The 15,761-nt window shown below is 31.5% G+C and overlaps 2 protein-coding genes and 1 long non-coding RNA gene across 3 annotated transcripts; 2 read left to right on the top strand and 1 right to left on the bottom strand.

Moving 5' to 3' along the window:
- Positions 1-486: 486 nt before the first annotated feature.
- Positions 487-1,036, top strand: LOC134827342 (uncharacterized). The gene is made up of 3 exons (XR_010161773.1): positions 487-583; positions 650-751; positions 813-1,036. It is a non-coding gene; the product is annotated as an uncharacterized LOC134827342 (long non-coding RNA).
- A 786-nt stretch (positions 1,037-1,822) lies between these two features.
- LOC134836714 (kielin/chordin-like protein) lies at positions 1,823-6,261 on the top strand. Its single transcript, XM_063851903.1, is given in 10 exon segments — positions 1,823-1,941; positions 3,148-3,267; positions 3,343-3,393; positions 3,396-3,624; positions 3,684-3,848; positions 3,991-4,152; positions 4,215-4,388; positions 4,454-4,615; positions 4,673-4,860; positions 4,916-6,261. Coding segments are annotated over 10 exon segments (2,583 nt in total). The 5' UTR covers positions 1,823-1,895; the 3' UTR covers positions 6,202-6,261.
- Positions 6,262-9,135: 2,874 nt separating this feature from the next.
- On the bottom strand, positions 9,136-9,954 carry LOC134837586 (glutathione S-transferase 1-1-like). The gene is made up of 4 exons (XM_063852969.1): positions 9,865-9,954; positions 9,556-9,810; positions 9,335-9,502; positions 9,136-9,279 (listed from the first exon to the last, which is right to left on the bottom strand). The coding sequence occupies exons 1-4, from the start codon at positions 9,952-9,954 to the stop codon at positions 9,136-9,138; spliced, it is 657 nt and encodes a 218-aa protein (XP_063709039.1).
- Positions 9,955-15,761: the final 5,807 nt, after the last annotated feature.

Genomic DNA, 15,761 nt, shown 5'->3' with positions numbered 1-15,761 from the left:
TGATCATTAATGAATATTTAAGTTGTTTTTATGGTAAATTTTGAGATCAGAATATTTTGATCTTACTTTAAAAAATAGTTAAAAAATAGTTTTTTTTTTATGAAAATATAATTAAGTATTTGTACTTTTAGAAAAAAAAAATAAAACCTTTGGAATTTTTTCTATTTTTTTAGTCAAAAATTTTTGAAAATTAATTTTTTAAAATAAAAAAATTTTTATTTTTTTTTTATTTTGCTCCATTATATTTTCGGCTGTTGAAATGGGACAGGGGACAAAGAAAAAAATTTGAAACGGCTTATTTAAAATAAAAAAAAAAAAGTTTATTTAATTCAATCTAAATTTTATAAAATTTTTGTAAGTTGAAATTTTGTTTACAATTATAATTGCTGATATCATGACCTTAACCTTATGTCGTTTTTTTCAAATATAATATTCACTGAGGTATAAACTCTCTTTTAAGATTCTTATAAGCTCATTCAATTTTGAGAATTCGTTAAATAAAGTATCATTAAAAAAAAATTAAAAATGAATTGTATTTTAATAAAACTTTTATTTTTTTGTATTATTTTAAGTTTAGTTCAAGGTAACTTTTTTTTAACGATTTTTTTTTATATTTTTTTTACTAATATTTTTTTTTTGAACAAAAAAGGAATTTTATTTGAGAAAAGGTCAGCTGAAGAAACTAAAAACATTTTCCAACAAGAACTTTTCAACCAAAATTTTGATGATTCTAACATTGAAGTCACTGAAGGTATTTTTTTTTTAATTTTTAAGTGATTTTTTAATAATTTAACATTGAATAAATTTTTCAGGTTACCATCATGTAAAAAGATCTACGGAGCCAATTCCATGGTTGCGTAAAGACTGAAATATTAATCAAACGTGATTTAAAAAAAAAATTAGTTTTTGATCATTTGAGGTCATTTGCCGAACTAAGCAGACGATTTTTATTATTTAACCTAAGAGTTAAAAGATTTGATTGATAAAATCATGTTCTAATCTGTATGCAAATAAAACCTGTATTTTTATATAATTTTACGATAATGTCTTTTTCTTTATTTTCTTCGATTAATTCTTTGAACATTAAAATAAATAAAGCAATTTTGTAAAAAAAAACTGGTTTTTTTTTATTTCTAAAATAAGATTCTTGTTTGTTTTGATTAAAATTTATATCTAAACGAACATGTGATTTTCTGTTTTTTTTAAAAGGTCAAAATTCTCTTAAGTTTTGAACAATTTTTCACATTTTAAAAATTTTTTATTTTTTTTTTACTGAAATTCCAATTTTTTGCAACAAATGATTCATTCATTCATTATTTTGATGTAATCACTTGTTCACATCCACATAGACAAATATCCATTACGCTAGAGCGCATCTGATCAGCTTATCAATAAACAATTACCAGCTGCATGCAAAATAATAATAAAACTTCGTTGGCCATGTAAAGCTTTGTTTTTGTTTACTTTTAATGGAACTCACACACGTAACCGGGAATTTCAACGAGAAGTACGAAAAACCCGACATCTATTGAAATGTAAACCGTTCTATTTGCTGAAGTTTATAATCATAAGTGAGAATATTTCCGAGAATTTACTTTTCAAAACATTTTCAATGAAATTTGATAAGAAATTCTCTCGTAAAAAACCAAAATCGACGGTCAAGTCAAGTCCGAATTATTCCATAATCTAGCGGGGATTTATTTTTTTTTCGGTGTTTACAGTGAATTCAAAACAGACACGATGTCGCGTTCTCACACATGAGTGTGAATGAGTTCCATTCTACATTTAAGTAAGAGTAAAGAAGCTTCGGCTAATTAGTTGATCAGAGACCGTGGCGATGAATAGATCGTGAATAATAAAAAGTGATAGAAAATAATTTAAATAAAAAAATAAATATGAAATTCCTAATTGTCGCATTTTTGTGCGGCTTAACAGTGCAAGGTAAAAAAATGTTGTGAAAAAATTTTTAAAAATTTTAAAAATATTAAAAAATTAGAATTTTTAATTTCTAATAAAAATTGTAAGAAAGTGCGAAATAAAAATTAAAAAATACGAATTTCATAAAAAATAATCAATTTTTGTAAAAAAAATTGAAATAAAAAGTTATCAGAAGTGACCCCTATGATTTGATGTTGAACCAGATCCGGCGCGTGTTTTTATGATTATCAAAAAATTGTAGAAAAAAAATTTGGCAAAATTATGAAAGTTCAACAAATTTTCGTTATTATGATGTAAAATGAGCAATATTTAGCCGGTTTATTTATTTATTTAATTTTTTGTAAATAATTAATTGAAATAATTCTTTAAAAAATAAACTTAATTAATTAATTAAATTTAAATAAATATTAACTTTTTATTTATTTTTTAAAATTAATTTTTATTTTAATTAAAATTTTATATAAATTAAATGAATTTAAATTTTAAATTTTTTTTCAAAAAATATCAATATGGATTTTCTTAAGAATTTTAAAGGCTATTTTGAATTATTTTTGAGACCAAATTTAAAAAAAAACATTTTTGCAATTCAGAAAATGTGAAATTCGACCAAAAGTACTTATATCGATTTTTTCTAAGTTAAAGAAAATTAATGCATTTTCTAGAAGTTAAATAAAAGATAATTCTATTAAACTTTAACTTTAAAAGCTTTTGATTTAAACTTAAATTTTGCCTAATTTTAAGAAAAATTTAAAAATCAACTAGTTAAAAAAATAAAATAAAAGTCAACTAGCTTTGAGTTCTGAAACGAGCTTTGTATCTCACATAGGTCAAAAAGTCTCAAAAGTGTAAATTTCTTCAATACACATTAGAATATTTTTTAACCTTCAAAACAATATCAGTCAAATCATTATGTTGCTTTACACAATCTTGTCAACAATATTTCTTGTTTGCATAATTATGTTAATTCCTTGTATCAATAATGATTCAATTTTAAACAAATATTGATATTTAACACCTATTTACTGTTAAACTGTTGATTTATTAACACAACTCATCACTTAGAACAAAAAAATTTTGTCATTCTGTAACGACAAAAAAGTCCAATCTAATCAAATGAAGCGACGAACGTCAAAAAGTCTGACATCACACCAATGTTTTGTTTTACTGATAATAAAATTATACATTTTTTTCTATTTTATTACGTTACAGCACTGTATGCACACCCAACAAAAGTCGAAACAGAAGTACAAACGGCCGATGAGAACGTGACGCCGAGTGATAATCAAGTTTGTGTACCGAATGAGGTTAAAATGGAAGACTGTAATCGATGTATGTCATGAGCTCGGTTCGGTTCGGATGTGAAGGTCAAGTTTCATCTAATTCTTTTTTTTTTTGTGGTTTTAGGCAAATGTGCTCCAAATGGCGTCGGATGGTTCTGCACACGCAAAGAATGCCCGAAAGAAGTTCCAGAGCCAGAAACTAAACCAGTTGCAAACGAGAAGCTGAATGTGAGCCGGGAACCTCATGGAAGGAAGATTGTAATGATTGTCGTTGTACTTCAACGGGATTGAGAGCATGCACAAGAAAATTGTGTCCTCCCGTTCCACAAGAAGAAGAAAAGACTGTCGCGAAACGCTCAGCAAGAGAATGTGAGCCGGGAAAGAAATGGAATGACGGATGCAATGAGTAAGTTTTGACAGTTTTGGTAAATTTAGAGAAAAACATGAAAAACATTCATTTATTAGCTGCTGGTGCAACGACCAAGGATTGAAATATTGCACAAAACAGGCATGTGAGGAAGTTGTCTTGACACCTATGGAAGCCCATAAACAAAAACGATCAGCTGATGAAGAGGTTAAGGCTGAAAAGGAGTGCGAACCCGGAAAGAGTTGGAATGATGGTTGTAATGAGTAAGTTTTTTCTTCTTGTTTCCCCTGAATCAGAGATTTGAATCATTTTTGAGATCCTTCATGAGTTCATGAAAGTCTTGAAATACATACAAATTGTGCGCTGGGTATATCTTCCATTTATTTACTTTCATTAATCTTTTAGTTGTTTCTGTACTGAGCATGGTTTCAAAGCATGCACATTGAAAGCTTGCATAGTTTTGGACCCCAAAGAAGCAGAAGTTGAACCAGCAAAGACAAAACGATCAGCAGATGAACCAGCGAAGGAATGTGAGCCGGGAACAACTTTCAAGGAAGATTGTAACACGTGAGTTTTTTTCTGCATTTTTAACCTTTTAGTTAAAAATCTTATTCCATAAAATTTTCCAGTTGCTTTTGTACTGAAAAAGGCTTCAAAGCTTGTACATTAATCCGCTGTTATACCGCAGAAGAAACGCAAGCTTTTAAAGAGTTATTTAAAGAAAAGGAACAAACAAAAACTAAACGATCTGCTGAAGAAAAGGAATGTGAGCCGGGAACCAAATGGAATGACGGTTGCAATGAGTAAGTTTAAGAAAAAATTTTCATTAAAAGCATTATAAATAAAGAATCTTTTTCAACCAAATTAGTTGTTGGTGCGGTGATCAAGGCTTTAAATACTGCACAAAGAAAAAATGTGAAGTCTTACCACCAGAAAGTCACGTTCAAAAGCGATCAGCTGATAATGCAGAGGAAGAAAAACCAAAGATGGAATGTGAGCCGGGAACTAATTTCAAAGAAGATTGTAACTCGTAAGTGATTCTCAAGTAATATTTTCTTTGAAGGTTCCTCATAATTTCTCATTATAGTTGCTTCTGTACACCTTCTGGCTTTAAAGCTTGCACCATGATGCGTTGTTTATCTGCCGAAGAGATGAAAATGTTTGAAAAACCTGCAACTGAAGAACAGCCCAAAACTAAAAGATCTCCCATTACACGAAAATCGTGCACGCCGGGAACAAGTTTCCAAGCCGAGGATGGATGCAATACTTGTCATTGTAAGAAATAAAAAAAATACTTTTAATCAAAAATATTTAAAGTTACTATTTACAGGCAACGATGATGGCCTTCCTCGCTGTACTTTGAAATTATGTCCTACTCGTCAAGTTAGAGCTGTTGAGAACAAAAATAATCCCGGAGCTCCTGATTTTTCATGCGAACCTGGAACTAGTTTCAAACATGCCGATGGCTGTAATGATTGCACTTGTGCTGCCAATGGAAAATTTGCCGCTTGCACATTAAAGTTGTGCCTTGAACCTGTCAAACGAGATCCGTATGCCGCTAATTTCCATTGCACACCGGGATCGACCTTCACGAATCCCGCTGATGGATGTAACACATGCACGTGCAATGATGAGGGACGAACAGCTGGATGCACTGAAATCGATTGCAATCCTGTTCATGTTGTTTCCAAGAGATCACCTGTGATGAATGATCCTGCCTCGCCTGATTTTTCATGCACACCCGGAGAAGTTTTCAAACATGCCGATGGTTGTAACACTTGCACCTGTGCTGACAATGGAAAAGTTGCTGCTTGTACATTGATGCTTTGTATGCCAGTTCAAGAAGTTCTTCCTGCCGTTGTAGTTGATGAACCACTTTTCACTGGAAATCCCTACCAACCCGAAGGATTCTCATGCAAACCCGATGCAAGTTTCAAATATGAATGCAACGATTGTCGCTGTTTGCCAAACGGAAAACTTGCCATGTGTACCTTGAAGGTTTGCTCAGAAGAAAGTGCACGTCTTACTCGTGGCGTTACGCCTGTCAACGCTCCAACTGTGGCTGTAAATGATAACAATCCCAGCGCTCCTAACTTCCGTTGTAAGCCAGGAGATCAATTCGATCATGCTGATGGTTGCAATTCTTGCATCTGCGACAAAGATGGTCTTAATGCTGCTTGCACTTTACGTCAATGCTTGCCTGCCGATCCTACTTTTAACACCCAAACAGTTATTCCTCCTGTAGAAAGAAAATGCATTCCTGGATCACGTTTCATGTCCGATGACGGTTGCAATACTTGCTTCTGCACCAACAATGGAAACATTGGATGTACCTTGATCTATTGCGGAAACAAACCCGCTGAGCCAGGCAAGGGAGGCGTTGCCCCAAACCAATCCATGAGTTCTCCAACAAACAAACCAATCCAATTCCCCGTCGATAAGAGAGTCAAACGTGACACCGATGACATTAAGAGTCTACCACATTTCGATACAAGCGTGGAAGGATTCACCTGCGAGCCAGGCATGCGATTCCGTGACAGATGCAATCGGTGTTTCTGCAACAAAGCCGGAAAAGCAGCTTGTACCGATAAATTGTGCCATGACGAAGAAGCCTAAATTCCTTTAAAGCCTTTGACAAAAAAAAATCTCATATCTGCCAATAAATTTTTATTAACATTTTTTTTTAACATAAGAAATAATCCGGGATTTTTCCATCACAGTCAAGGTCGATCAAATTGTTCGTAATCCACTTAGCAAAGGTGTCGTCATCTACATATCCAATTATTTACGATACATAAAAGCTGTTCGCGACATTTATCACATAGCACACGTGTTTTATCGTACTTCCATCATTTTAACCTGAGCTCGTTTAATTTTCATCATTGCTTAACACAACAGTGATTTCTTTCAATTTACGCGTAAATCTCGCAGATTTTTTTCCTTTTACGGAAATATTTCATACGTAAAGTCTCTGACGATGAAGGAAGATGCAAAATTACTACAACAATATGGGTGTGAGTCGAAGCAAAAGAAAATTTAAAAGCAAGATTAAAATCCAGTGTGAGAAGAAAAGCTTGCTTACTGAGTTAAATTGCAGTATTGTGAAGATATGGTATTTTGAAAATAGGTAAAAAACTGCGAGATAATATAAAACATAGTATTATTTGGGACAGAATAATCTTTTTTAAAGCCATAGAGGGTGTTAAAAATAAGTCCCTCAAACTATGACTTGAAGATTATTCTAAATTTTTATGTTTTTGAAATAATAAAGAAAGAAAATTTCACAAAAAATAAAAACTTCGAATAATATATGTGTAAAAGTTTGAGGATCTTATTTTCAAGACTTCAAGGCCTTAAAAAAGGTTACATTGTCTAACTTAGAAAAGAGGTCTTCGTACCGCGTAATATATCCTTCAAAGTCTGCCTTAGTCGGTAAAATTAAGTAAAATATCCTACAGTAGTCTTACTCTCTTTAACATCACACTAATCGACGGACACAGATCTGTTTTCATTAAATTTTAAGCAAAATAAATCCAAAGAAGATTGAACAAGAAATAACCGCTTAAAAAATTAAATTTTCTCTAGTAGCATTTGAAGAATTTTGTTAATGTTAAAAGTCACAATTTAAATGAGAACTCCTCACATTGAGAGAAACAACAGACATAATAAGACGTATTTCTTTTATTTCCTCAAATAAATTTTCGGAATTAATGATAATTATTTTTAAGAATATAATTGAAATTAAGATTTTAAAAATTAAGGTACATGAATGACAAAAAACTTTGTGACTTCAAATTCAAATTCTAAAATCATTTCTACATTAAATCAGACTCCATCTTGTATATTTTTGTAATTATCAACCATCTTTAACATCCCCCATCGTCTTCAAAGATTGAATAAAACGAGATTGAAACCTACTGTAGAGATGTAAAGAAAGTAATGAAGATAAGAAGATAGCAAGGAAGGCAATTAGAAAGTTAGTCGTCATCCAAGTCTCATCCGAGTGAAGTCGTGAAATAAATATTATGAAGTCCAAATCACGTGGTTTTATTTTATGAAGTAAAATATAAAACACCTACAAACCAACAAATGAAAATATATTCAACAAGAATCTTAAAAAGATTTAATACTATACTTCATATTTAGAACGCATGATTTATAAAAGCTTCAAACCTTTTATAAAAGACCTGATCCTTCTTAAAAGTTTATGAATATGATTTTTTTTATTTGAGTTTTTATTCGTATTTTTAAAATCATTTTCCTTTTAATTGTGAAAATTGCTTACAAAATAAGAAGATTAGCTCCTAAAACCTAGCTTATTTTCATTTTGTTCTTATCGTTCTATAACTTAAAGTTTATGTTAATGTTTTTGTTTGTTTCATCAGCAATTTTGATGGTCTATTAGGTCTTATATAATTTTTATTTTACATCAACTGTAAATTTCTTTTAAAGTCCTTAAAAAGTCTTTACGACCAAAACTAAAGAATACATTTTTTATTAGAAATGCACTTTTTCTCTGCGAAATATCAATTTTACACAATGACAGAGAACCAACAAACGAGGAAATACTTTGTAAATATTTTCATTGTCATATCTTTTTATTTTTATTTCATTTCACACAATAAAATACGGAACAAACTAGTAGACAACACACATCGCATATCGCCTTGTTAAGGAGATAAGTAAATTGTGTGTGTATGCCGAAAAAGATGGTAACAAATTCCGTATTTTTTTTTTGTTTTCCTTTTTTTCGATTCACAAGGAAGATGTGAGAATGTAATTTCATCCATTTTTGTGATGCTCCACTTTAAAACGCTCCACAAACAACAAAAAGCTGAAAAGATAAAATAAATTCGTGTTGTTTATTTAAAGCGTTCAAAAAGATAGGCAGAGGAAGAGCTGCATTGAAGAAGAATGGCAACATTTTAAAGGATTAAAGGAGTAAATATTTAATCATCATTGTTTTGTGTGTTGCTTTGCTTTGAAAACATTTCAACTATTCATGTGACTAGAATGAAGTAAATTGTAGTGAGCCATAGATGAGCGCAAAAAGGTCTCATAATCACACGAAATGGAAAAATCAATTCTCGTTGCCTAATTTATGAAAGCTCGTAGGAGTGAAGCTTAAAGCACATAAGGAGATTAAGTAATTTATATTGTGGTTGGTAATGTTAATCTCTTTTGGGTTATGTCTGCATCGCAGCAGCAGCATCAGAAGAAGAAGCAGCACCATCTCGTACGTTTTGTTTTATGCGGAAAAAGGGGTAATTTATGAGGGACATGGAATGTTAATGTTAATGCCATTAAATTATTTTTTGGAGTAGTTTCAAGTGATTTAGAGCGGAAGTTAATAACATTTCTTGGATTGTTACGAGATGATTTAACTTAAAAAGGGCGTTAATGATGACAAATTTTCTTCAATTTCTTGAAGACTTGAATTAAACTTTTATTACATCAAAGTTCATTGACCTTGATTTGACCTTGACATATTAAAAGGTAACAGTGATAAGATAGCACTTTAAATCAAATCAAAAAATAAATTTTTAAACTTTAAAAACCATTTGGAAGCTTGGCGTTGATGTATTGGGCAAGTCCTTGAGCTCCAGGTAAAAATTTATCGTAGCCTTCGAAGCTTTCGAATTGCTTATACCAACGTTGGATCTCGGTGTATTGCTCCAATGTTCCTTTCAAGTACTAAAAATAATAATAGAAGTTTTTTTTCTAAAAAAAATATTTGTAAGTAACTCACATAAAAAATTGACACTGATCCAAATAATGCAAAGTCAGCTACAGTTAATTGATCACCGGTAACCCATTTATTGCCTTTTAAAAAGTCATTCAAGTAGTTGTAGCCATCGAGAATGAATTGTCTATCCTCAGGAGTGACTTCTTGAACTCCTTTGACTTGAATGAGTCGCTAAAAGTACATTTGACAACTACAGCTTTAAATTTTAGAAAATTTTGTCTTACTCCAAGGTAGCTTGATCGCGCTGCCAATACTGTGGCATCAAAATACAAACGACAATCAATTATTGCTCGTTTTTTCGGGCAGGATGGATACAATACTGATCCTGCCGAGTTTTTGGATGCTAAATAAGTTAAAATAGCACGAGATTGGGTCAAGATGAGGTCCCCATCAACAAGTACTGGAACAGTGTGTTGCGGATTAATTTTCAAAAACCAATCTTGAAGTTGGTCTTTAGCTTCCAGGTCGAGTTTTTTGTACTGAAAATTATTATTAAAATCAAAGATTTGTTTAATTTAACGAAAAAAATTTACCTCAGCTTCAATCTTTAAATAATGAGCTAGAAATACAACAACTCTCGAAACTGGTGATCGTTCACTCCAATAAATTGTAACAGGTGCCATTTTTGTACGACTTTACTGGTTTGCAAAAAAATTAAAACTAACTGAGTTTAGAAGTTATTTTTTATCTCAGTAGATTACAAAAAAAAAATACTAAAAATATCTTTTAGCTTATCTTCTAGTGATAAAAGTGAGATAATTCGGAAGTGACTTTTAGAAAATAGTACTTTAAAAAAAACAAGTAATGATGATGATAATTTTTTTAATTGATTTTTTTTGAAATTTTACTTGGAATCAATAAAAGTGTGAAGAAAAAATTCCAGAAGGAAAGAAATGAAATAATATATTGATGAAGTCATTTTAGCTCCCAGCAAAATTTTATCATAAAAGAAAAAAAATCGCGTTACCATAAATTTAATTTAGCCAAATCCACTGTCGATCGTTTAAAGTTATTTTCACTTTTTTCACGAATGTTGTGGAAATAACAGAAGACGATGTTGCAGTGAAATAATCGTAGATAAGCAACAGCAGCAGTAGGAAAAGCAGAACAGTAGCAGCAGGTGCCTTCTATGCTTTTATTGCGCGTCGACAACTTTTTTGACACAAACAGAAGAAGCAGAGAAATGATTATTGCAGCAATAAAATCATGAGATAATGGTAATGTCATATATTTTTATTATACATGTTTTTCACATAAAGTTTTGCTGCTTTGACTATTTTTTTGTGTCTTAGACAAAAGTCAAGTGTTTGATGTTTTATAGAGGAAACTGCTTGACAAGTATTTCTCTATCTAACAAGATTTGAAAAGCACCTTGGATTGCTTTTATTTTTGATCCTGAGACCTAAACTTTCCAATGGGCGTGATTTGAAATTCCTTTTAATGGAAGCTAAAAGTTTTAAGAAATTACTTCTATAGAACTTTGAAACTGCGAAAGCCTCCTTTAAGGATTTTAATTCTCGTTAAAAAGCCGTAAGTGTTAAAAATTTCGTATAAAAAATTACAATGTAAATTTCTCTTAAGTGAGGAATTAAAAAGGTGTTTTTAATTGTTTTCTTGTGTGAGAAAAAATTCCTCGAACTCCAACAAGCGAAGTTCTTTTTTACTTCCAATTTATAAATTTCTCTTATTTCTTCACAATCAGTCAAATTGCCTGTGGCTTCCTGTAATGTCATGACAGTTTACGAAAAAGCAAATGAAACACGATACAAAAGTAAAGTAATTGCCATGGTGAAACAGAAATCATGATAAGTTAATAGTTGAAAAGATTGCACATTAAAACACATTGTGGCTAAATTCCGTACAAAGTTTTCAGGACCACATCGAACGAAGAAGCAAAATGCTAAATGTTAAACCAAAACTAATGACTTTATTTCTTGTCTGTCTCTCTCTCTCGGCTTTCTCGTTTTCTGTCTATGAATTAACCTCAATTGATAAAGCAATTATTCTTCTGGTTGTCTGCACAAATGCATCCAATGAAGTGTTTGTGACACAAGTGTTTATAGCAAGAGGCTGGCTATTAACGAAAAACTTTTACAAGCCTGGATTTTAGTTGAAGCTCACCTTAGTTGATGCTGCATTTCTGCACTCTTTAAGGACAGGCAATTTATTTTCGAAAGATTTTCGTGTTTATTTTAAACAATGTATCGAATCGGATGTTGGCACAATGAGACGGCAGAAATATAATGATAGAGTTAGTTACAAATTGTGTGTAAACAATACGCCCAGTGCTTGTTTTTGAATTATTGAATGGTTCACTTGGATGCCAGCTTTATAAAGATACTTTGTACTAGAAAAGTTTTACCGGTGAACAAAATCTCGTAGCACAGCGATGCCAGATCATTTGATAGTTGCTACAAACTAGAGAAGCAAACACAAATAAATATATAAAACAAACTATTTAACAGAGAAATTTATAGCATCCTCGTCCTTTCTTCTCTTTTATTATTACGAAAGAACGGGATACTGTAGGTGTGAATGAAAGCTTTTGGTGCTCCAGATAATATTAATAATAATGCCGTTGATGATGATGATGATGAAGAATGTACCTCTACTGCGTATGCCCATGGACTGTAACTTGTAAACAATTCGGGCTAAATTGTAATATTTGTTCATTAAACTCAGACAATTACGGAGATCGTAGCGTTGGTATGCCACGAGACAAAAGAAGATATTTTCGAGTAACATTTCTATTTCTCGAGTATTTTGTGCAGATGATGGAGAAGAAAAGACGAAGAGGATCTCGAAACAATATGAGACGAAGGTGTAATTAAACAAGAGAGGATGATGAGCGGTAAGAGTTTATTTAATGAAAGACAAGAAAGGAAAGTTATTTAAATATAGGTTACACTTAACCGTCATTATCTTGTCGATTGATGAAATAGGAAGTGTGCGTTTGAAGGTTTTGACCTACATTTTTGGTAAGGTTGAGACCAAAGTTTTAAATTGCGGAGAAAATTAGAGATTTCAAGAAAAATATACAAATATGGTAAGACTGGAAAATTTCATAAAGGTAAGAATAATTCACAAATTTCAGTGAAATGAAAAAATGCATTCAATAAATTTTATTATTTCTATATGTTGCTCTTGAATATTTATCGGAATTGGATTAAATCACACGATTTTTTTTTAAATCACCCTATGGGCGAAAAACGGACTTTTTTATTTTTTTAATTTTTTTTTATTTTGAAATAATAGAAGTTTCAAATGAATGAAAGTGGAAATTGGAATTTATTCTCTTTTTCTTCTTTGAAAAGCCGCTGATTTTTGAAAAGTTCGTTAATTATTAAATAAAGGCAAATTATTTTTTTATTACTATTATTTATTTTTTTTTAAGCGGATTTCACTCTATTATTTATTATCTAGCGAACTTCGCTGTACTTTATTATTATTTATGTTTCTTAATTCTAAATTTATTTTAAAAACTACTTTCGAAAGGAACTGTTACTTGTGAAAAGTCTTAAAACTACTCTTCATGTTGTGCATGTTCATCATCATCTTCTACTGTCAACTCCTGAGTATCTTGTAGAATGATGACCATTTGCAACTCGTGGATCTCCTCTCGCAACTCTTGCACCTCATCCCGCAAGTCTTGATTATCTTCCACCAGGTCTTTGGCCTCTTCTTCGAGCTGATGAATTTGATTTTGTTGAACTGCGATGGTACGTTGTTGGTTCTCCACTTGAAGCCAATATTTACTCGCCAAAGAGAATTATGGCCGAATCCATGAGAAGACTTGAACCACAGCATCCATTCCTCTTTGAAGCAATACACGGTAGAGACGCTCGTTCCAGGTGATTATTGCCAATCCAAATGGTGATATCCGTCGGGACTTCGGACAGTCAACGTTCGCACTTACTTTCATACTTCTCAACAAATCGACCTTACTCAAATTCGCAAGGGCTTTCACATCGCCGCCGCCGCCACCATAACGCCCGCAACTGAAACGCCCGCCCGACCTCAGCCAAAGTTCCAATTTAATCTACTAATATGATTCCTTAAGAGATCACATTGATCTCCTAGAAGGGTTAAATTGATCACTTGAAGGGATGAAATTGACCTCTTAAGGGTTCATATTGATCTCTTAAGGGATCAAAATGATCTCTTGAATGTTTCAAATATTTTCAAATATCTGGTTGATAAAGACAGATTTTTGTTTGATCTCGATTGGATATCAGTAATAAGGGATCAATCTGAACTTTTCTACTAATTTTTAAACCAAAAGTTGTTGATAAGCTTTCTTTAAAAAAAAAAAAATTTATACAAGGCACCCCAAAAAAAGATAGACTAATTTTTAATTACGGCCAATTTCTTGAATGAGATTTGAACTCTTTAAATTTCACATCTATGGTTTTTTAATTAATTGATTTTAATTTTTAGAGAAACTTTCATTAGGAAATCGATATTTAGTGTAAAAATGACCAAATTTTAACGTAGAAAAACTTTCAAAAATTTTCACCCAAATTCTTTACAATTTTCTTATCACTCATCATTGAACTTGTCCCACTTACGACAAATTTCCCAAAAATATTTCTCGCACGACCTTCCTCTCGTAATCTCTTGTACAAAATAAATTGAATTGAAATTCAATTGAGCGTTAAATTAACTAAAAATATATATAAAATAAAATTATTTTGATAAACAATCCTTCTCTGCCTCTCGAACTGGCTGGCTGTAAAACTATTTCGTTCGTCCGAAAATGTGGCCTTAGTTTGTGGTTTCCATCATCATTTAATGCCTTTTGTCCAAAGATTTTCCTGTCAAACAACGTACGTTCTTCTCCTCCTTGTTGTTGTTGTTTTTTATCATTATCATTTTGTGGGACAAATATTTATTGGTCTGCACACAGAATGATAGCAGCAAATGACTCATGAGAAAATTGTCCGAAATCGTGCCTGCAAATTATTTCTGTCTTGTCCTGCCGAGAGAAAAGTATCGAGCCAACATTTCATCCAATTTGACAATAATAATGAACTAATTGGGTAGTTGTCTGTGACGTGCGAGCAAATTAACTGAGGAGGACATGCACAGAGATGTGTTGAAAAAAAAAGAAGAAATAAAAAAATTTTTGACAAAATTCGCAGAACTCGATAAAATTTTCACATTCATCAAAATGAGAGAGAATTTCAATTCTTGGCAACAGCCACTTATCAAGCCAACACCATCAGCTCTGACACAAATAACAAGATAAACGACGCACACATGAAATATTCGCAATGCAATGCGATGTGGAACGAGAACTGTTGGAGATGAAAATTTTATTACTTTTCAACATTTTCAGATATGCCACACACACGAGAGAGCGGCAACAAAAAGAAAACTTTTTCTGTGAATGTGTGTAAAATTATCATCTTTAACGCAGAATGAGACGACAACGACGACACGACAAACGAGAAAAGGAAATTCAATTGACAACAATTGGCATAATGATGAAAGGAAATTAAATAAATTGCTTAAATCAAATTAATGTGGTTTGTTGGTTGTTCAGGTTGTACCGACGACTGCTCGGCAACATTTTTGGTTTGTTGTTGTGTTGTTGTCTAAATCTTTCTCGAAGTTTTGAGTAAACATTTTAACAAAATTTTCTCTCTTCTTCTTTCTACTTCGTTCTAGTTAAAAATTTACGGTTTTAAAGTCATCTTGATTTTTCTCGTGTTTCATACTTTGATTTTGAATCGAGATTTTTCCTCAATTTCTCAACTTTTTTGTTAAATTGACGTAATTAGACATAAATTATGTCATTTACTTGAATATCTTTTAAAATTTCTAAAGGACTCTAGATGATATAATCTATATCATTAACTTTGTCTTTACTCAGCAAAACTATCAAAGGTAGAAAATTATTTTTTTTCTTAAAAAAATTTTAAGATACTCATAAAAACCATCATCATTAACATGTTTGTGACATTTATTGCGTTAACACTGGAAAAAAATTATCATAATCACCAATATTTTGCATCAAGAAGCAAATTTCAAGATCTAATAAAATTTGGAAGATGTTCACACAAATTGCCCATCATTAACATGTTTTTGATGGAAAATTGCTTGTTAGAATTTTTTATAATTTTTTTTTTCGATATTAAATATTTGAAGATTTGTCGATCGTTTATCAAGAAAAAAGTCTAGAATAAATTTTTGAGAAATATTCGAGCATGAAATATTAGGAATTTTAAAGTATGGAGAATATTGAGCAAGTTTATTAAATTCTTTCACATATTATGCACCAAATTCTCCTTAACAAGAATTCTTTAAATAGGTTGTTGTTGTTTTGACTGAAGTAAATTGGATCGTCGTTATACTCGTTAGGATATTCGCATGAGTGAGTAAATATTTTCCATTGTACTTTATTATCTTGTCTTGAAGATTTGATATG

Source organism: Culicoides brevitarsis, chromosome 1 (assembly GCF_036172545.1).
Source record: "Culicoides brevitarsis isolate CSIRO-B50_1 chromosome 1, AGI_CSIRO_Cbre_v1, whole genome shotgun sequence".
NCBI classification, from domain to species: domain Eukaryota; kingdom Metazoa; phylum Arthropoda; class Insecta; order Diptera; family Ceratopogonidae; genus Culicoides; species Culicoides brevitarsis.
This window is presented reverse-complemented; position numbering and strand designations above follow the sequence as displayed.

What these genes read in the sequence shown, in the direction of transcription:
- LOC134837586 (XM_063852969.1), bottom strand. Translation starts at nt 9,954, where the DNA reads ATGGCACCTGTTACAATTTATTGGAGTGAACGATCACCAGTTTCGAGA. An exon ending in ATTTAAAGATTGAAGCTGAG is followed by an intron (nt 9,811 to 9,864) that starts GTAAATTTTTTT and finishes AATAATTTTCAG; the next exon opens with TACAAAAAACTCGACCTGGA. An exon ending in CGCGATCAAGCTACCTTGGA is followed by an intron (nt 9,503 to 9,555) that starts GTAAGACAAAAT and finishes ATGTACTTTTAG; the next exon opens with CGACTCATTCAAGTCAAAGG.